Consider the following 22,575-nt stretch of genomic DNA (forward strand, 5'->3'; position numbering starts at 1 on the left):
GCCGTCCAATCACCTCGCTCTCTTTGGGGTTCCTCACCAGGCGAGCGTCACAAAGCTGCAGGTGGTCCGGCTGGTTCCTCACTCTTCTCCCCTCCTCTTTCATAATCCCAATTTTTTCGCCCCTTCTGATCAGACGCCTCCTGATCCGCGTCCCCACCGAGGAGGAGGAGGAGGAGGAGGAGGGGGAGGAGGAGGGGACAAGAGAGAAATGCCCGGGTGATAATGTACTCGCAGCGATAACGGTTGTACACCTTGATGATCAATGTAAGCCATAAAAACGGCACGGTGACATAAAGGAGTGATAAATCTCCTTAGCCCCCTCGGCGGAGCTCCAGACATAAAAGCCGGCAGCTGCGGGATTTCACGGCCGTCTCCGGGATCCAGCGCTCACCTCGGGGGCGCACGCTCACACTCGCACTCGCACTCACACTCACGCTCACGCTCCGAAAAAAAAAAATGCAAATAAAATACAGATGATAAAATAGAGATAATATGTGGGATTTGGGAGATGAGGAATAAAAAATATCAGCGATTTGTATGTCCAGCGGCGACACTTGAGATGAACGAACCATGTCCTAAATTACCATGTAATAATTTTTTTTTTTTTTTTTCTTACCTCAGAAGGTGGGGTGCACGTGGACTCAGACGCCGCCAAGAGCATCAGCAGACCTAATGGCGCGGAGGGAAAGCCTGCTACACTTCCCCAAGTGTGACAAATCCAATTAGTACAGCCTGGCGTGTCAGAGTGGAAGTCTGGTGGACATCTCACTCCTCTGGCTGGGTGACGCAGATTGGCAGGAAGATAAAAAAAATAAATAAATAGAAAAGACAGAAAGAACAGAATCTGCTGTGACATGCTGTGGCACGTCTGCTGGTGGATGCAGGTCTCTCTTTGAAGCTCAGTGATGTCAGCGTTGTTTTTGGTTTTGTTTTTTTTTACTGCAAACCTTACATGTAAAAAAAAAAAAAAAAAAAAAAAAGTCATATTCTATTTTATTTTCATTGTTTTTCTTGGTTTTGGAAGGTTTTGTGCTCCTTTGTGATTGGTGATTGCTCCCACCTTGCCCTCCCTCTGGCCCCGCCCCCTTTTAATGACTTGCCATGCACGTCACCTGGTCCTGATTGGCCTGCCCTCTACATAAACCCCGGCTCCAGCCAAACTCCTCTGGATGACTGTTGTGCGTCTCGCATGTGCCAGAATTATTTAGCCCGCGCTTCTTGTGGGCCTCAAGACAACAACGACAACAACAAACCATCAGCTCTGGTTGAGTTGAACTCAGAAGTGGTCAATGTTTTTTTTTTTCCACTCAAAGAAGCAGCTCTATTGGGCTGCAGATACGCTGCATTTTTCTTTTCTTTTCTGGTATCCCAACTCCAGTGCCAGTTCTACCGGTCTGATCTGGAAACCCAATGTTTTTTTGCTGACTTCTCTTTATTTATTTCAGCCCCATAAAGATGATTAATTTGAATCTTTTTTTTCTTCTGTAATTGTCAACAAGCAGCGTTGTCAAACTTGACTTTCTCAGGCTCAGCGGGTCAAAAGTCACAAAGCATTACGAGGCGGTGAAAGTGTCATTTAGCCGCCCTCGTAAAACACCTGGACGAAATCATAAAATAAAGGGGCGACTCGGTCTGCGCTCAGAGCGGACGGAGGAAGAGAGAGCGGGCTGAATCAATAGTGTCATTATGAGCTCTGTGTAAGACTGAATTAGATGTCATACAGCCTGGAGGTTAAAAAGGGAATTTGATATGTCTGAGCATTAGGGGGGGGCTGTGCGGTTGTGTGTGTGTGTGTGTGCGCGCACCATCAATCTGTTTGTGTTGTTGTCGTCGTCGGCTCCTGGATTTGCTCCTGTCTGTCGGCGCAGGGAGATGTTGTCGTTGGGTAAAGTTGCTCATGTGCATCGGGGAGGGAGCCAAGACTCTGACCACAGCTGCGGCGTGTCAGCCAATTAGCACCGCGCACACACACACACACACACCCACACAGGTGAAAGCAATCACCCTTGATTAGAGATGATCTCATTCAAGCCTCTTTTTTTTAAGATTTACCTGAAACCGCCTTTTACCTTTTTCTTACCAAGACAGCGATTGACTGATGGTTTTGCTGCATGGAAATGAAGCTGGACTCATAAACACCAGAGCGATGGCCTCGAATCGGCCGTGGCCCCTGGGTGGGAGGGTGGGTGGGGGGCGGGGGGGTTTTGTGGTCGGCTGCATGAGTCCGAGGAGCGGAGAGAGCAGCATGCAAATCCTGACGCCGACACCCCCCCCCCCCCCGTGTTAACGCTTCCTCCCCTCGCTCTTAATATTTCAGCACGTCAGAAACCGTCAGAACCCGATACTGTTGGCTGGCTCGGCCGTTCTTCTCTGAGGGCCCCGCGGCAAGGCGTGCGGTTGTGTCTCCATCCCACCCGTCCGCGCCCTCCGCACATCCTTTTCCTCTCCTCTTTTTAAGAGAGAAGGGAATCTCGAGATGGGCGGAGAGGAAAGAACATCTCCTCCAACCTGCCGCAGCCTGAAGCCCAGGAGGCCGAATGTACTGACTGCATTCAGACGTGTTAACATTTTGTGGAATGAACGCGGCGTCCGCGCTTCCTTTAACAACGCCTTCAGGGAGGAAGGACGCAAGAGACACGGGAGGAGATGCTTCTTGCCTTGTGTGTGTGTGTGTGCATGTGGGTGTGTGTGTTTTTAATATATATATATATATGTATATATATATATATATATATATATATATATATATATATATATATATATGTATATATGTGGGTTTTTCCTATAAAGTTTTTTTAAATGCAAGGAACGTTTTCTAAAGCTCAGCACGGTGCCGACTGGCCTGGAGATTCTCACCAGTTTCTTGCTCGTCCACTTTTCCCTGCGGTGAGATGTTGGAAGTCATTTGGTTTCCATCATGGAGACATGAGAACGGGGAGAATGTGAGCGAACGCTGATATCTCGCCACGCATTGCGTTTTATTTCACGTCTTTTTTTTTTTTTTTTTGTCCTGAAAGTAACACGAAGAACAGCAAAAAAAGAAGAAAAAAACATTTGAATGATGGCACTTTTGTCACTAGATGGCAGTATAGGCAACATGCCACAAGGTGACTGTAATAAAAAGTTAGAAGAAATGCAACAAAAGAAGTCGTCGCCATGGCGACGTCAACCTTGTTTTGTTGCTGGTTGAACCTCCTCGTCAGTCCATGTGGCCTGTTTCTTTGCACACGCTCCAATGTTCCAAGTTCGACCGTTTGATAATTGCCGTCTGCAACTTTCCCCAAGTCGTGTCGTTGCTGTGACAAACGAGAAGCGCCGCAAATATCAGACAGTGGACTTATTAACCAGAGGCTTTCTGTGCGGTTTACATCCGTCTAAATCCCCCAGTGTGCAGCAGTCCGGTAAATTCACCCGCTTACATTTCACCATGTAGGCCTTTAATTGGATTTGTTAGGATAAACTGTGTGTTTGCTGTCTGTTGGCGATATTGGAGCCGGTGGAATCTGATCCGCAGACTTTTGAGCTTCAAAAGCACCAACGGGGTCGGGGTGGGGGGGCGGGGGGCAACGCCTGTGGGGAGTTGAACGCACACCAGATGAGTGTTGGCCCCAACGTCTATGAGCTGAGTGATGGAGGGCAGCATCACAGCGTCTGCGCCGGTGATGCATCAGTCAGACGAGCTATTGATTGGCTCTGCCTTGATACATCATGTCATCTTTGTTTAGATCCAGGACGCAAGCACTTCCATTTAAAAGCTCAAAGAATAAAAGGCCTCCCTTCTTTCCGAAAGCGGCCGGGGCGATGATTGATCAGGTCATCGGCCCCGGGTCCCAGGGCCCGAGCGCCATCTTCATCAGACGCACACATGACAGCAAGTCCATCAACGCAAAGTCACGCCGACGGGACCCGGCTCCCCTGATGGAGCAAACGGCTGCTTACATCAACACATCGGCAGCAACTTTATCATTTTTAGTCATTTGGAGAGCCGGACACAAATTGAACCTCTGCGGTGGTGTGTAATCATCAGAGGTTTGGAGGCCTGCAGGGTCCTGTGTGGAGTGTCTGTGTGCTTATTATGGGGTTGTTCTTTCTGTCGCACAGGGAAGAAACCGCGGTACATCTGGTGAAGGACACTCAAAGCTTTGAATGATTAGGGAATATTCTCCATTTACAGAAATGGCAACGCAACACTGTCAAACGAGGTACTTGCGTAAACATTTCAATATTTGCGCCCTCTGTGCCGCCTCTGTGTAACTGCACGATTTCAGCCCTTAATGGACACGTCTCTCGGGATCTTTGATTGATGGCGACAGCGCTTTGAGGTCGGCGCCGCGATTGTACACAAACATATAGGTGAGCCACGCATCGGCGCTCGCGACAGCCGGCTCTCGCTGATGGCGGCGGTCCTGGCCGGCTCCAAAACACACACGGTCTTATCAGTTCGCCGCTGCAATTACTGGAAACACGTCGCACAAATGGGCACTTGACGACTCGCTAATAACTCACATATGGCTGCTGGAGAGGCTGGGGGGGGGGGGTGGAGCGAAGGGGCGGCCGGGGGGGGGTTGTTTGTTTGTCCGCAGGATGGAGGCTTCGTCGAGGTCTACAGCTGCTCGCTGGACGTAAACAACACCGTGTGCAAAGAGGAAAAGCAGCTCCGGTTCTGATCGACGCTCCAAAGTGTTTGGCTTGGCTGGTTGTGGGTCCATGTGAGGTTCCAGGATTTGTCCTTTGACCTGGAAGTAAATGACAATCAAGCCCACTAATACAGCGTGCCCATTCATTGATTTTGGTGCATGGTATTAACACAAGACGGCACATTTTGTCTGAACTTTTCTCTTTTTTTGTGCGAGAACTCTGGAAGTCCTGTGCCAGCGAACCAGGCACCCCCCCCCCCCCACCCTCCCTTTCCTCTGCAGTGTGATTACACGCGTATTAATTATTTATTGATTAATTTCTGGGTCGGGTCCGGCGCAGCGAACAGGCTGACGGCGTCACACGGTTCAGCTGCCTGTCTTTATTTCCCGGGGAGCGATTGGAAGGCTGCGCTAGTTGTGCAATTAATAGCCGACGTTACGTCTCAACTGCAGTCCAGAGGCTGATTGACGGACGCGTAAAGGCTGGGGAACGTGCCGCCTGTGCTCTGTGTTTAAGATCCTGTTGCCACGGTTACAGAAGTATTATGAGCACTATGGAGCGAGCGCATGCTGGGGAGGTGGAAAGAAAAGGCCCATTCTGTGCATTGTAAGACGGAAAAATTCCACGTTGGCTGCGCCCGTGAGTGCAGAGCGTTTTTTTGTGGGCCGCGGCACAAGTGCCGTGTTGACATGTGTGTGGCCAAAAAGCCCGACGTGCTCTCTCTGCAGCCCACCATGACTCATTCTTGCAAATTGTGTTCAACGGCTGGAGGCCATTTAATGCCAAGTCCCTGGGAATTTACCCTGCATCTAAACTGGTCACACCCACGAACCGCTTAAACTGGCTGGATCGCACTCCTTTGCTGCCAGCAGAGCCAGTTGGTGGCAGTGCAGGAGCCTTCACTGCTGTTCGCTGCGCCTCCATTAATGAGGAAACATCCCGCTGGGATCAAACTGAGCAGGCGGCAGCAGCAGAAGCAGCAGCAGCAGCAGCAGCAGCAGCGGCAGCGGCAGCAGCAGCAGCGGCAGCAGCAGCCACCACTGAGGACGGCGGCTCGCAGCAGCAACCTTGTTTTTGTCACACGCAGCCAAAAGTTCATGCACCTTTGTCCTATGAAGGCCTCTGATTGGTCCGGGGACGTTCTACACAACCACACAGAGGGAGTTCTGGAAAAACAACGTTTCCAGCACCAAACAGCCAAACTTCCAATCGGACAAAACTTGACTTTGAAATAAAGTGGCAGCGGCGTGAAATAACGAACGCAGAGGCCGCCGTGTCAGTCAAAAGGTGCGAGAGCGTGAATGTGTGGACCAGGTTGTGAGGGGAGCGAGGGGCCCGTGGAGACTGATTAGAAAACAGCCAAGGAGCAGCGGAGAGCGGCGCAACACATCAGAGGGACAGACTGTGTCATTTGGCAGGGCGGGAGACGCACACACACACACGCGCACACACACACACACACTTCCTGCCCTGTGTATTAGGAGAATCAGAGGGCTCGATCTGCCTTATTAGAGCTTGTTTTCAAGCAGTGCCAAAACCAATCTCTCTTTTCTTGGCTTCCTTCCCACCCTGGGACTGATGGCGGCTTTGGATTGGCAGAGGGGGACGGAGAAGACAGAGAAGAAAAGACAGAGGAGGTGAAGGAAGAGCTACAGAACAGTTTTATTAGGCATGCTACAGACGAAATGCAAGAGTACACGAGAGAGACTGAGAGGGGAAACTCAAAAGCAAAAAAAAAAAAAAAAAAAAGAAAGAAAGAAAAAAAAAAGCAGAAAACCAAGTCGCACCACCTGTTTTGTTAGAAAATAAGTCATTTTTTAATTGTGCCTCTTCAGGACGTTACCAAAACCTCACAATGGAGCTGTAGAAAAGTCTTGACTTTGCAGAAAAAATATACATAACTTTTACTTCTGAGCAAAATGCCTCATACAAGAGGTCCTGCTGGGTATTTTTTTTTTTTTTTTAAAGAGAATTTTCAGCACTTATCCTTAATTGTGACATTTTCAAATGTTAGTGTGGTTAACATTTTGTAAAGGAACACTAAAGGCACGGAAACTTTGGTCCAACTTAGCAGCCCTCTCTAGTCAACTGTCACATGACAATGAAATTCACAGTGGACTCGTCTTTCGACTGCCTCCACAGCATGCAACACTCTGTTTTTTTTTCTCATGAGATCCTATTTTAACAATACATGCAAAGCAAAAACCATTGTCACAGACAATTACACCTCACGGCTAGTGGGAAAAAAAAAGGCTTCCAAAAAGCACGGAATAAAGGAATACTTTGCCACGCTGTGAAGTGACGGCACAGAAAATCAGAAGTTGCGGGGGGGGGGGAATTGTTGCCATGACGATGTTCGTGGAATAAAAGGAATTCAAGTAAAAGTTAAAAAAAAATAAAAAAAACTTGTACGTCACATCTGAGGGAATTTTTTTTTTTTTTTATCTCCCAAGGCTTCACCACGGAAAGAAAAATCAAACTAATCATCCAAAACAAAACAACCTGAAGAGCTACACCTGCTTGATGACGGGTTACAGACGCAAAGTGTGGCAAAACAAGCGAACGGCTGGCGCTCTAATGAACCTCCAGACAGGACCCAGAAGCAGTGTCAGCGCCCTGACAGCAGAGGAGCGACATTACGGAACACGGCCCGGCTGTAGAGACAGTTGAATTCTGTCGAGTAAGGCACATTATTACTGAACGTTGTTTCTATCCCACTGAATCAAGAATTACACATTGATCTACATCAAACTATGGTACAGGTGGACAATCAATCATGTCGACATTTCTGCGTGACATAAAAATACAGAGGTAAAGAGCATCCAGTTGACGTGTTCTCTTAAAAAACAAGCAAACAAACGGACAGACGAGGTCTCCAGAGTCTCTCCAGGAATGACGGTATAAACAGAAGCCAGACCACAATCTGATTGGACTCTCGCGCCGCCCTCCCTCCCCGGCGTCCAGATGTCCGGTCGGTGTGTGTGTGTGTGTGTGTGTGTGTGTGTGTGTGTGTGTGTGTGTGTGTGTGTGTGTGTCTCTCCCGATGCCTCAAATGGTGGACTTGGAGAAGGAGACTCTCAGGTGCTGGTTGCCTCCCATGTTGTAGTTGTGGAGATCGATGAGGGCCTGGGTGGCCTCCTCCACCGTGGACATCTGGATCAGAGCCATTTTATGGTCCCTGGAAAGCACCACACGGCGGCAGCAGTAGGCGTTAGTGGGGTAGGGGTTTGGGGGGGTTGGGTGGGAGGGGGGTTGCGTGCAGCTCTGATACGTACTGGAAAAACTTGAAGGCTTTGACGGTGCCGCCAGTGTTGGAGAAGAGCAGCCGCAGGTCTTCCTCCGACACATCTTGCCTGTCAAAATAAAAGACAGTTCGCACACGTTTCCTGTATTTTCCCAAGTTGTGCGTTTTGCGGAGATACATTACAGGAGCGTCCCGAGACTTACGGGACGTTGGAGAGGTGCAGGGTGGCCGACGGGGGGAAGATGTTCTGGAAGTTCTTCGAGCCGGGTTTCTTGAAACGGTGGAGCGGCGAGTTGGCAAAGTCCTTGGTCAAGCCCTGGTCGTCCAGGCCGTCCCGAGGCAGCGCCACCGTCTGGTGTTTGGACAGCGTCACGCGGATGATCTTTCCGTACATCTTCTGGCCGTTCAGGTGGCTCATGGCTTCAGACGCACAAAGGAGAAATCAGGTCCGTGTCGGAGAGGAGAAAAAACAGCTGAACATTGTCAAACACTGTCTGGGTTTTTACACACGGTTCATAAAAAGTGCAGCAGCGGAACCTGCAGAAAGGACAATCCACTTACCCAGCTGAGCCTGGTTGGCGTCAGACATCTGAATGAGGGCGCTGTCCTTTTTATTGTAAAGGATTTTCACCCTCTGGACATCACCGTACACTCCTGCATGAGAGCCGCAGGCGAGCAGGTAGGTAGGCAGACAGGCAGGCGAGAGGGGAGAGGGCGAGGTGGGAGACAAAGCAGACAGTTAGGAAAACAAAAACACAAAGTTAGCATTGGAGACAAGGATATTTAAGGACAAGAGAAAACATGAGAGGAGAGCAGAGCAGAGCACACAGGAGAGAGAGAGAGAGAGAGAGAGAGAGAGAGAGAGAGAGAGAGAGAGAGAGAGAGAGAGAGAGAGAGAGAGAGAGAGAGAGAGAGAGAGAGAGACCCCCTCTAAACAGATAAGTTATCAGGCTGTGTCACGTGGCTAGAAATAAAAATACACTGCATGCAAAATAAATGATAAACTAATGGTGCATTAGCAGATTACTGTGTGCTGACGTTTAGAGCATAAACCCAACCCAGTGAGACAATGGGGGCCAAAAAATGTGTGAAAGATTATCATACAGGCTTCTGTGTGCATTCAAGTGTAATATTATAGATTCAAAGTGTAATCATGACAAATTCCTCATACTGAGTAGAAACTGAACAAAAAGATAGGAGATAAAAAGCCAGAGAGAGAGAGAGAGAGAGAGAGAGAGAGAGTGAGTGAGAGAGAGAGAGTGAGAGAGAGAGCTAACGATAACATACCGAAGAGGGTAAACAGACTTTGGGGCGTAACCATCTTTAGAGGGAGAGAAGAGCAACAAGCAGCGTGAGACAGGTAGAGAGGTAGAAGAGTCGGAGCGGAGCGGAGGTAGAGATGGACAGATCGATCCAGAGCGGAGGTAGGTAGGAGGAATGGTGGTTTTTTTGTTTTCCCCCCGGAGAGTGATGGAGGTGGTGGGTCATGGAGGAGGGGAGGCAGGCGGTGGGAGAGGAGAGCCATGGAGAGGGGGGGAGGGAGGGAGAGGGGGATTACAAATCCCATGTCATCACATGGAGGGGGGAGGGGGGAGGGAGGGAGGATGTATGGAAAGGGGGAGGGAGGGAGAGAGAGAGATGGGAGGGTAAACAGGGAGGCAAATGCATCGGGGGAGGGGTAAAAAAAAAAAATCAAAAGTGAGGAGGGGGGAGGGACAAAAAAATAAAATACAGGTCAGTACACTGGAATAATGCAGGTAGTTTGGTCAGAGATAATGGCTTGGATCAATGTCGTCTTTAGTCAAAATACAGCAAAGAACTTGCGCCAAAATGTCTTTCACCCTGGACAAGCAAAAAGGGCAAAGGTACATCCATGTCAAAATCATAATAATAATCAAAATCAAAATCAACAGCAATATAAAGTCAGAACCATGGGGTAAAACACAGCATGCAGCAACCCAGAAGATCCACTGTGGGTTTTTTTTTTTTTTTAATGTTTTATTCTTTTGGCAAAGGGAGCGTGAGAAGCTGGAGGGTTAGTTCAGTGGAGACACCATGCAGATACGCTATGTCGGTGGCCTGGTGGGACTCGGCATGCGAGAGTTGACGCCAAGGCCGCGCCAAGGGGGCGTGGCCTTGGCTCAAGTCTGGGAGTGGCTGGAGGAGACGCGCAGTATCTCCACACCAGGAGGCCTCCTGAGATTTAAATAACAGAGATACTGCCGCAGGCTCCAGGGTGATGCACCCATTCACAGCCACACATACACATACACACACACACACACAGGAGACAAATCAGATCTGGAGTCATTGTTAAAATAAAAAAATAAAGGAGGGGGGGGGCACAGTAGAGGAACAGGGAGAAAAGACAGCGAGCGGCAAGTGTTTAAGAGAGGCAGGTGTTTGTTCCCCAGAGAATCAGGTTAGGAGACCACAGAATGGTTTCATATGAGCTGTTCATATGAGCTGAGGAGTGGTGAAGACAGCTTAGAGAGAGAAGCAGAAGAGAGACAGTTAGGCCACTTCCAAACAGTCCGACAAGAGGTGGTGGTGGTGGTGGTGGTGGTGGGTGGGTGGGGGCTCGGGCAGGACACTGGAGGAGGGGGGTGGGGGGTGGGGGAGGTGATGGAGTGGTGGGAGTAACGGCAACACCCGCTCATATCAAGTGGAAGTGGGCAGAAACCAAATGAAAATAATAATCAGAAAAAAACTCGGCGAGGCCTTCAGCATGTAGGAGAAATCCAGCATGAGATTAGACCAGGAGGAGGAGGAGGAGGAGGAGGAAGGGGGGGAGGAGGAGGAGTGAAGGCCACTGATTGTCTTTCTGAGGTGGAATCTCACTGCCGCCCTGCAGCCGCTCGCAATCTCAGCCTGCCTGCCTGCGCTGCAAATAACACTAACATAACACTAACATTTGCAGATTGTCTGGAGGAGACGATGAGTTTTCTTTTTCAGAAGACCAAAGACTGTGATTATCCAAAAGGAATTCTTGCTCGACAATTACAATTGACAGATTTAGTCTATTTTAAAAAAAAAAATTAAAAAAAAAGCTTCATTCAAATCTCTGCTCTTTCTTTCTCTGGCCTGAGCCGCAACCAAAAGGAAAAGTCGTCAAAAGAGAACAAAAGGATGACGGTGGTGAGCAGGAGAGGTGGGTTAAAGCCTCAGAAGGTCCATCTGACCGCGAGCGCAGGCGCGCGGAGTTGCGTTACTGACCTCGTCGTTCAGGTTGCTGACCAACAGCACCCCGTTGGCCCCCGTCTGTCCGGCTAAGGCCACTCTCCCCGCAGCAGCAGCGGCCGCCGCCGCCGCGCTCAGAGGGTTCAGGGCTCCTGGCGGGAAGTAGAACAGGACAATCATGGAGAGAGGCGCAGACATCCCGCCCAACCACGGCCGTCACAAACACCACGCAGCAATGTTGTCGACAAACTGGCCAAAACAAGGGATGGGAGGCGGCAGCAGCAGCAGCAAGGGGAATAAAATAAATAGGAAAAAAAAAAGTCATGTACCTGGTATCTTACCGAGGAGGGAGTTGGAGTCTTTGCTGAAGGCGGCCGCCATGGAGGTGTCGATGCTGGGCTGGCCGTCGCCGGCGGGCAGCTCGGGTCGCGTGTAGTCGCGACTCTTGTCGTTGTTGTACTTGACATTCAGGTTGACCAGCTTGGAGAAATCGATCCGCAGCGTGCAGCAGGAATTGTAGATGTTCTGGCCGTCGAGCGCCTGGGCCGAGGAGGGGAGGAAGGACGCAGGACAAGGGGGAAAAAAAAAACAAAACAGACAAACTGTTTATTTGATGCCATAAGCGTGATTACGTTGCACTAATGGCTTTAAATTAGTGATGATAATAGCAGCGCCATCGTTGTTTGTCAGGCAAATTGTTTCCTACCAGTTTGGCCTGCTGTGCGTTGACGGAATCGCTGAACTGCAGCAGAGCCTGGAACTGATTGTTCTTTGTGAATGTGATTATCTTCATGACTGTACCAAACTTGGAGAAAATCTGTCAAAAACAAACAAACAAACCAAATCATTCAAAGTGCAGCGTTTCAAGCAGCGGACGGATGCGTCATGTGGCGGTCGAGCCGCGGGCGCTCCACCTGCTGCAGCACGTCCAGGGTGACGGGGTAGAACATGTTGTCGATGATGATGCGCAGCACCGGGCTGGAGGCTGCAGCCAGAGCCTCCTGCACGTCGGAGCTGGGCGAGCCGCCCGACTGGACGGCCGACACGGCCTGGAGCACCGCCTGGGTCCGCTGGGGAGGGGTGGGGGGGGGCACGTTATTTATCCGCCGTGTGCGTTCACACGACGCCTCCAACAGAGACGACACCACCAACCTGATTGCCAGCATCGGTTTTGAGCTCTTTGTGATTGGAATACTGGATGTAGACGGGAACGTTCCGGACGTGAGGCGTGACGGTCGCGTAGTAGTTGACCATGGTGATGGCCGCCTCCTCCGTCGACATCTCTAGAAAAGCCTGCGTGCGGGGGGGGGGGGAATGAAGAGGAACTCAGAGGAACACGTCGTGCGAGAAGCACCGAGACCGAGACTTTATTTATCAAAGAAAAATAACAGCAAAACAGAAAAGAAATGACCAGAATCTTTTTTTTAAATTCAAGTTTGCTTCTAAATGGAGCAGCAACATGTCATTCAGTTCAGGCTCGTCCCCTGCGTCCGAGCCCTCGCACTCACCTGGTTCTTCCCCTTCAGCGTGAGGATGTTGGTGACTTTCCCAAAAGGCAAGCCCAGCGCGATGACTTCCGTCTCCGACGCCTCGTTGGGCAGCTTCCTGATGTGAAGCACCCGAGACGGCGGCGCCTCCTCCACCCTCAACTTCTTACTGTCGCTGCCATTGGACGCCCCGTCTAGAGCGGAGACAGGGGTTCGCCGCAGTCAGAGCCAGTCCCCGCTGTCGCTTCACCTGACAAAACTAACATGAAGCTTCCCCCGAGCTGAAGGTTTTTAGGTACGTGTAACGAAGTGGAGGCACTACCAATGGTAGTGGAGGAGCATGAATTCAAAAACTAATGTTGCCAGGAGTGAACCCATTGAAAAGCCACAAATGCAACCTATAAAGCCGTGTTTAACTGTGCAGTAAAAACAACAATTTTCCAGTGTAAAGCTGGTCATTTAAGAGGCCTGATGTTGTTTTACTGACACCCTATAAATAAAACCCATCCAAGAATCATTATCTCACTTTATTAGACACCTCCCTGTGGGGACATTTGTCTGACTGGGGGCGTCGTGTAGCCGCGGCAGGTTGGGACTTTGATTAAAAACAAAAAACCTGCTGTATGCCGCTGACGCCGTTTGGGTTTTTTCTGGCTGCTGATGGGAGTGACTCTGTTCAGGCTTTGTGGTACTGTACACTAAGACCTCTTTCACACTGCTGTAATCCTGCAATTTTCTTGCAGTTCCATGTGTTGGGAACATGCACTTAAGCACAATGGTCCCATGCTGGGCTGTGTGGGTGAGCGCCTACTGAGGAGTGCGAGGCTGCCGACACGTTGAACCGCACCAACGTGGAATTAAACCAACAGCGGCAGCCTGTTGCCGTGGACAAAACACCTGCCGATCCTTTCCCCCTTCCCAACGCAGTGTGTCACTACTTCACTTCGGACGCCGCCATGCAAACTCCACCAAGCCCCTCCCCTCATCAGGGGTGGTCGGAACGAACTCACCGCTGATACTGCTCATGCCAGAGTTGGGACTGTTGTACATACTCAGCTCGTCCGATCCTCTCTGTGGAGGAAAAAAGAAAAAGACAGTCAGCGGTGAAAGGATTTTCAATTTCCCAGACGAGCCTTACAGACAAAGATGAAACGGCAGTCTCTAAAGACGCTTCAGAGTAACACAGACGGAGAGCCGGCGAGTAGAAAGACAAAACGCCATCAGAGTGCCGCGACTCGTCTCCTTTCTGGTCAAGGTTTAATCTTGCCGCATTTAAGACGTCAGGAAATGTCATCTTATCCCAAGTCAGACCTTCTCCCGAGAGGTTTGCCCGAGCAGACAGGCAAACCTCCCGCTCTTAAATCTGACTGATGGGATGAACGGGCGCCTGGCAAGGGAGCCATTGCGCACACACACACACACAACTTTGTAAACAGCTTGGGACAACCTTGTTTCCTCATTCTGGTCTGACGGCTCTTCAACCTACTATTTATTCCACCACTGACATTCTTTATGGCGACGATAAAGTAAACGGTGCAGGCGAAATAACCAGAATACATTTACCAACTGAGTTAAAGTTGTCCAAAGTGCTAAATTGCGAGTGCACGAGGCGCACGCTAGCAAAAGAAAAGAAAAACATTCATTTCTACCAATAGCTTTTGGTCAATGACAGAATAGCTCGTTAACGAGGCAGACGCAGGGGATTTGTCAAAGGTCGGACAAAGAAAAGGCAGAAAACTCACCTTCACTCCAACTGCAACATCACCGATTCTGAAAAAGAAACATTCGTTGTTGACATCAGGCCACAAATCAAAATAATAGCAAATGTCTGTTGTCAGAACATCCTCACTACAGCAAACAACCAAAACATCATTCATTATTTATCATTTTCTTCAATCAATGTCCTGAAACTTGTGATATCCTCTAATCGATCAAAAAAAAAAAAAAAAAAAAAAAAAAATCAATATTTCACCACTATTCGCATGTGTTACACCGATATAGGAACCGGAAGTGGCATCAGGATACGTACTTCCGACCGATGTGTGTTGAGTCGCTTTGTTGTATTATTGTCTGTTGTTTTTGAGGTTCAACCGAGTGAAATTAATCAAGGTGTGTTTCCGTGTTTCAAACACACACACACACGCAGCAGCAGCAATGTCGCACAACCCTTCGGTAGGGTTGCCAGGTCAGGTCTCGCTATATTATGATGGTGAATCTGTCCGTTCCGCGGGGGGGGGGCTCATCTATGATTCATCACATTTTCCAGTAACGTCATGCTTTATTCAGGACGTGGCCACAACCACAGACATTCCAACAACACAGCCATCACACGTTTATTATTTTAAATGGCAGGCACAATGATATTTGAACATCGATGGCGAGCAGCGTTGAGAGTTGGACTCCTAAGTTGTCCTTTAGCATCGCTGAACTTGAAACCGGGACTGTTGTGTTTGATCAGAGGGGCAGAGAAAAAGACCAGACTTCTCAACGGAATGCATATTGTGTTGTAATTTAAGAAATAAAAGCATCCGGTCGTAAAGACGCCGACTCGTGTGACTTAACCATTCGTTAATTGGTAACAACGCATGATGATGATGATGAACACTAGCTGGCGGTTCACACAATGTAGCCGCTAATCCCACAAAAAGAAGTCTGCACACTTTGCACGCAAACACACGTCCCTGTGAGCACGCCAGTGCAAACTTGTATCAACTATTCCAACACCTAACAGGGCGATCGAGCGCGAAACAAAGCTGCGGACGGAATAAACAAGTGTCCGTTAGTCTGTTAGCTCAGCTGTGCTAACATGCTAACGCCAGCAGCGAGATCGCGTGGCTATGGAAACACGAGCGTTCCTAGCGCTTCCTCCTCCTCCTCGGCTGTTACGGGAACAAAGTAACGCGTTTAGGGACATATAGGGGTGCCGGCGGCTCTGCTGGGATCAGAGATGAACATTACCCGTCCATTTCTGTCGAGGTTCTCTCGGTGTCTCCGCTTGCTCGCTCGCTCTCTCGCCTCGCTCTCGTTGTCACCCCCAGCCTACACGGACGCTCCGCGCGCGCACTCACGAGAGCAAAATGGAGGCGGCGGAACCAAGCGAGACGAAGCCGCGGCGGAAATGGACGAAAAGCTCCGAAGCCACTGTGCGCGCTTTGTGACCTCACTGGCCTTCGTTTACATGTTCAGCAAGGTGATAATGACCACAAAAATGCAACTCGCGTTTATAGAATAGAATAAAATAGAATAGCACTTTATTGATTCCCCAAAGGGAGAAATTCATTTATTTTGGCGCATTTATATAAACTTTGAAACTTAACAAGGTCGAACCGTTGTTTTTAGGAGCTCAACCGACGTGTGTTTGCATGGGAAATAACCGTACGTTCACTCAGAACTCAGAAATGCAGGACAAACACTGTCCCGTATCGATTCAAAACGCGACGCACCATTTCATCGTCAACTACGGGACAATTCTGTATTTTAAGGGACGGTTGGCAACTCTATATTTCTGTGTTGTTTTCTTGGCGTTAATAAGTCATAACTGTAGTAATTATAGGTTAACAATGCGCATAGAGACAAGAGATTGCGCATGCTACTTTTTTGCTATACTAGTGGAACGTGATTAGATTGTTTGTGACATTATTACAAGTCTCTTTCACCAGTGTAATTGTCTCTGGGTTTTTCCACAGTGTTTCATAATGAAAAGGACATTCTAATGTTTCGTAACATGAGATGGGCGACGCAGACCATGCAGACATCAACGCCTTCCTGATACACAATGACAGCATTTCCAGAAAGGGAGTCACACTTACTGACACCCTGTTCATTTTTGTGGTTTACTTGTGTATGCTGGGCAGTTAGGGACTCCCTCTGCATGAAAGAGGAGACAGATTTAAAAAGAAAAAAAAAATAGGGCAGTTTTGCATAATGATTAATCTTGACAGACATACGTCATGCTCCCGGGCTCCTGACAGCGTCACGCCCTAGGTGAAATTAACGCCTAACTGCTTATCTTAAAGGACCTGGGATTTAATTAAAAATGACATTTCCCCAAAGACTTGCTCTTCTGAGGCTGCCATGTTGAAATTAGCTGATGAGGGGCCCTCTGAGCGAGAGGGAAATAAGCAAACCGTCAAACGCTCAGCAACACACTGCCGATTATCAGTCTTGCTCGCTGCTCGGGAAATAACAGTGGACTGACATCCTGCACGTCGCCTGCTGCAGCGCGGATACAAGCCACATTGTTATTAACAAGAGTGAGGGGGAGGGTAAAAAACAAAACAAAAACAGGCCTGTCAAATGTGATATGGAAACAAACAATGCGAGTGGCCAAGTCGGGGAATAGGTTGGTGAAATGAGCTCTTAAGTCACCACAGACACATTTTGCCACATGACAAAGCCGTACTTTAGGGACTTGATATTCCCCCTGTTTTGTAATGAGTGCCACTCAAAATACCAAATTCTCAACAGAATTACACAAAAATGGCTCGGGATTTGCTTCAATACACACTAGACTCAGCGTGCAGGGCCCGCAGGGATCTGGGCGGCTCTGCTGCAGTTGTTGCAGAGCCACTAAAATTGTCCCGTCTTGCAGCAGCTGTTGAAAAATCTCGACCGGCCGATTTGGCAACACTGATCCAATTTCAGGCTGTGCATACATATTTCATTCGCACTGCCCTACTGCTCTATTGCAGAGCATTGTAGATGATTATACAGTGAGGTACAATGACACAGGAGGGGTCAACCATGTTCAGCCCGCCAGGACCTGTCCATCTCGTACAGTGACATTAACACTGGGTCTTTGGGCTGTATTTGCTGCTTTTTGAAACGTGTGCCATTGTGTACGTCTCTGTCTGTCTGTCTCTCGCAAAAGGACGCTGGCGTTCACCTCGACGTTGACAAGCGTTGTCACCCCAAGGTGTCACTAAAGAGCAGAACTGTGACAGGCTCAGTCAGAGGTGATGTCATCACGGTGCGACCCGCGAGGACGAGGGCAGCCCCCGCCCCCTCGCGGCGGATGTGTGATGGCGGTTGTCACTGCCAATAACACCCGCCTGACTTCAATCATCCGCGCGGGTGTTGACTTGCGAGTTGATGTCGTTGCCGCTGCTCCCAACAGTGACTGGCTGGGCGGCAGCCACCACGGCAGAGCTTCCGCCGTGTAGCCGGCGTGCAGTCCGTGCTCAGCCTGGCAATGTAGCTCTGCGCATTTTTGAAATGGAAACATTTAAACAGAGGACGGTCACGTCATCAAATGTCATTTGTGTCACGGCAACAGGCAGCGAGATAAAATGTCATCTTGTCTGAGAATGAATATTTCTACCGGGTCAGAGAACCCATTTATTAAAAAACCATGGCGCCGCGGCACCTCGGCGCTAAAGAGACAGTATTCCCTGTCATGTTCCACAGTGACCCTTGAGTCTGACATTTTGATTTCCCCTCATTTTGTCCTTTCCACTTTTCTCCCTGAGTGACGGCGGGTGTGCCTTCGCATGTGTGTGTGTGTGTGTGTGTGTGTGTGTGCGTGTGTGTGTGTGCGCGTGTGCGCGCAGGCCTCTTTAAGGGTGCAGGCGCACTTCTAGAGTCGGCCAGCCTAAAGAAGGCAACGAGGAGAGCGGTGGGAACGCTGGGACGGCTGCACAGACTGAGAACGTCTGCGCTGGCGCCGTGCGCCGTGCGTGCCGGTTCTCCCGTGGCACCGCCTCTCACCTCGGACCGTTTGAGGCCTGGGCTGAAAAACTCCTCTTTTCAAAGTGTGATTCGGTTCCATCCATCATCTGCCGGCAAACGGCAGCTGTATAGGAAGGATGTTGAACATCGCGAGCACCCGCGTACGGCAGAATGTGGGGTCCATGTGCTTTGACGCGGCGCTGAATGACTGATGATGTGGGAGTGACCTGCGTCGATGCCCTCTGCAGGGGAGAAATGAATCTTTGAGCTGCAGGATGAACAGTAGCTGCTGTAAGCTGCCATATCAATGTTGGAGCGGATTGGAGGAGATGCTCTGATTGACTTCTTTTTTTTTTTTTTTTTTTTCTTGTTGCGCTGCTCAGACTGCTTGATGCAGGAAAGTTTGTGCTCTGGGGTGAGGGTTGGATCTTCCCAACGTGGCATCATGCAATGAGTTTCCACTGTTGCCGTGGAATAGCTGTGTTGCACCAACAACATCATGTACAGTGAGACACTTACAGATGCATTATGCCGCACATCTGCTGCATTATTATTGAAACTCTTGAATTTCGCTGTTGATTATAAAGACGTATTGATTTTCAACGGGCCGGCACCGGTCGTTCCCGCGTGTCTCCACGGGGCCGGCAGCTCGGAGTGAGACGTCTCTTTTGTCTCCACACTGTACCGGATCAATGTGCCGAGACCCAGGCAGCGGCTTCAATATTCTCCCCCGCTCTCTTTCCAATTTGGTGAACAATTGGAGACATCATTCTCCAGTTGTCTTCACGCGGAGCAGCTGTCAATGGGGACGTTGGTTTATGCACTGGCTGCTCGACCGCATTTGTATTGCGAGTGCATGCAGGCCCTCCGGGTGCTGAGGAGCGCTGGACACACTCCTGAGCGATGCAGCGGCTGAATACCAAGCTGCGAAATATTTTTTTTTTTAGAGTGCACATGGATTGAATCTTTGGTGAAAAATCAAATAAAGGACTTTCATGCCCCAACACCCCCACGGGTGCCCAACCAAACTCTGATCTGCTTATTGCCATTTTTAAAAGGCTGTTAAACAAGGTGCACATAAACCTGATGATAATCCTGAGATTACTCCTGCGCTTAAAACAGAAAACAAAACACAAAATAAATGTCTGATGGATTCGCAATTTGGCAGAATTCAGAGGATCATCATTGTCGGAGAAAGTTCCTCTGCATTTGTTGGATCCCCAAAGCCGTTTGAGGAAAACACTGAGTGCTTTATGATTATATCATCTCAACTTTTTTTTTTTGCTTAAACCATAATAAGCGTTTCTTCCATTTGCTGCTGCTTGTGGAACTTAATTGACAACCGCCGGGTTGGAGACCATGCAGTCGCCATTAAAGAGAAATGTTAATAATACTGTACTGAAAGTGGTCCTCATAAAGGCATATCAGTGAGATAATAAGTGCATGATGATAATTAGAACTGTAAGATATCATAAAAACAATGAACAAAAATTACCACGCTTTATAGGAAGGCTGTTTAGTTAATGGTACAATATCAAACTCAATGGGATTTTCTGACGCTGCTGATGATACTTTGGCAAAGTTGATCTCAGCCTCTAATGCTCTTATAATCTGCTGGTGAGACATCACAGCGCACTTAAAATATAATGTTCCTGCCGTTTCTTCTGCTTCTTAACAAGTGAAAAAAGTAAAACGTCAGGATACTTCGATGCACTTTCTGAAAAAAAAGTACTGAAAGTGTTTTTCTAGCAGTCAGATCGGCACTGCATCACATTACCAGCAAACTGTGTGACGTGTTACATCCTAAAAAAAAAAGAAGAAGCTGTGTTGTTAAAAGGTGGGTGATTTCCAGGTTTAGTGGTTGTGTCGACGTCCAGTCGTCGCCACTGCGCACGTCTCCCTGCACCTGGAGTGCCTGCGCGCTGGCCTGTCCAGGTTCCTATCCGTCCTATTTGTTTTTGTTTTTCATTAGGTTGTTTACTGGTGCGGCTGAACCCTGAGCAGTCGCGGCCAGTGGACGAAATGTGTCGGAGGACCAGTTGGCCGTATTAGGATCCACACTTTTCCCTCCAAATTTGATCCAATTTCTGTAATTCCTCCTGTTTTGTCTCCCTGAGATCCCTCCCATCACGTTCCCGCTCGCAGTGCCGAGGGCTTATGGAGTAATAAAATCACTCGCCTGCCTACATAACAGCCGCCCCGCCTCGCCGACAATCCCTTCGCACCGATGTGGGCCGCAGCCATTGGCACAGCTGCGGCACCCAGGGTATCAGTATGGGGACGGAGGGGAGGGAGCGAAGCTGTTCCCATCATGACAGCCCGTTGAATCTCAGCTGACGCACTAGGAGCGTTTCCCTCTGCCAACTGGTGCATATTCAGCCCAGGTCCGTGCTCCGTGTCGGCTCCCGCTCGCCCCTCAGCACGCTGCAGTGGCAGGCGTGAGAGTGGCACACAGAGCCTCGGCTCGGTCGTTAGCACTGTATTTTCTCCGAGTGCTCCAGGTTCCCGCCGTAATAACACATGTGGGCGTGTTCGGCAGCTTGGAAGCCGCAGCCGTCGGTTGGGGCGGGTTCAGTGGTTCACTTGCTGCCCGCTGGGATAAATGCACACAACAACTGCACAAAACGGGAATCAAGGATGGTGGCAAACGTTTTGCTCGCTTTGCCTCAATTTTCTTCCACACTGATGCGGCGGCTAATCTTGAAGCACAACAATTTGGACCGTGGTCGTGGGAAGTCACGCTGTGCAAAAGCAGGGAGGGGTAGAGTGGCACCAGTTGTACTGTCTTGCATGTCGCACTTCCATGCCTCTGGATGTCTGTGGCGACAAGTGATCCTCTTCATTCTACGAGCAGTTCAAATTCACTCTGAGTCGTGTGTGCCACCTGCGGAGCCTAAAAGCACGACGGGTGAAAGTTCTGGCCAGTTTGGTTAAGTTTCCCAGTGTCATGTTTCCAAGCCAGTGGCCTCAGTATCGACTGCGCCGGGCAATAGCAGAGTTTTCCTACAGTGTTACAACCTCTGACCTGCCGTGGCTCATGCAGCCAGTGGCCACGCTCGCTCCACTCGGTGAAAGCGTCGAGTGCTGCGTTTTTTTGTGTTTTTTTTTTTTTTTTGTTGGAGCCAGAGGCGGAGCGGTGAGGGCCTTCAGAGGAGGCTCTCTGTACCGACGGAGGCTAGATGAGGCCACTGACCCTTCATTCAACGCCGCAATCACAGCGAGCGCTGCGCTGGAACAACCAATCCACCGTGTGACCCGGGGCTCGTTTCGCTCAACTGAAGCCGCCTCTTTTACATAGAGGAGATTTTGTGTGTTTAAGTGGGAGATCACACGTAACACAAAATTCCCTCAGTAAAACGTGGCGCACAACCCACAATTCAGCAGCAGCAGGATGAATAACTGAACTGGTCTTCAGGCAAAGTCCCCTCCATGTGCAAAAATGCTAAACTATTTATTTTTGCCTCTTTATTTTTTATACTGAGGTGCTACACGTGTTCTTGATCATACATGAAGGCCCAAGTCTGTAAACCTGCAAGTCTGTCATTAGATAGAGGCCCCGACGGCAATACAATGTGGAGTGCTGCATCACCTGTCCTTGGTGCTGAAAGGGTAAATCCAGCACCAAGGACAGCAACCCACCTCCTCTCCTGAGGGCACACAGGAAGTTGAGTGCTGGGATTTCTAATCCAATTTAGAGGTTGTTGTTCATGACACATTATTTGCGATTTGTCACCCTGGCCATGTGCAATGCATTCTGGGAAATATCGCCTAGTGCAGCCACAGTGGGTCTTTGTTTCAAGGGCTTCAGATGGGATCAGCACACCTGGACCGAAACGTGAACCCGCAAAAACTCTCATCAGAACTACAAAACCTCCATCCGCGCGGATCGAGTGGTCGCCGAGCACGGAGCGCAACTTCAGACGGCGCCGTGTGTGCGTGTGGAGTCACAGCAGTGAACTGCAAGAGTAACGAAAAGTTTTGGATTTGATTCACTTAGCAAGAACCCACACAATTACAGGAACTCTTAGGCATCATTAAGCAAATGCCAGGATGTTAATTATAGCATCTCCTCATTTGATTCTCTTTCTGATCGTCGGCGAGGCTTATTGACGATCTAATATTTAATCAAACCGCCTCTTACCTCCACGTTCCCCGCGCTCAGTAAGTCCTGTGTTTGAGTTGCCGGCGCTGTCTCAGCCGACGGCCCGATAATGACATTTTCTTTGTGTGTTTAAGCTTATGATCTACTCTGAGTGGGTTTTTCATCTCCAGCAGCCTGCCTCGGTGTGTCAGCACACTTTTACCGTCACCCTTTCCTTCATTATTTGATTACTTTTATCGGCGATAAAAGGAGACTTG

At 49.3% G+C, this 22,575-nt stretch overlaps 1 protein-coding gene across 2 annotated transcripts; it reads right to left on the reverse strand.

The window, feature by feature from the left end:
- Positions 1-6,281: 6,281 nt before the first annotated feature.
- Positions 6,282-15,657, reverse strand: LOC142902403 (polypyrimidine tract-binding protein 2-like). 2 transcript variants are annotated; one of them, XM_076047425.1, is made up of 14 exons: positions 15,508-15,657; positions 14,292-14,319; positions 13,560-13,620; positions 12,571-12,743; positions 12,215-12,355; positions 11,977-12,132; positions 11,769-11,879; positions 11,404-11,602; positions 11,099-11,214; positions 9,170-9,203; positions 8,444-8,536; positions 8,086-8,302; positions 7,914-7,991; positions 6,282-7,816 (listed from the first exon to the last, which is right to left on the reverse strand). In XM_076047425.1, exons 1-14 carry the CDS (start codon positions 15,513-15,515, stop codon positions 7,687-7,689), a joined length of 1,545 nt encoding a protein of 514 aa, XP_075903540.1. In that variant the 5' UTR covers positions 15,516-15,657; the 3' UTR covers positions 6,282-7,686. The 2 variants fall into 2 exon arrangements, with proteins under 2 accessions (XP_075903540.1, XP_075903539.1); XM_076047424.1 differs by having other exon boundaries at positions 11,392-11,602.
- Between the last annotated feature and the right edge of the window lie 6,918 nt (positions 15,658-22,575).

The sequence above is a fragment of the Nelusetta ayraudi genome, unplaced genomic scaffold (assembly GCF_046127955.1).
Source record: "Nelusetta ayraudi isolate G7.1 ecotype Tasmania unplaced genomic scaffold, CSIRO-AGI_Nayr_v1 ptg000094l, whole genome shotgun sequence".
In the NCBI taxonomy this organism is placed as follows: Eukaryota; Metazoa; Chordata; class Actinopteri; order Tetraodontiformes; family Monacanthidae; genus Nelusetta; species Nelusetta ayraudi.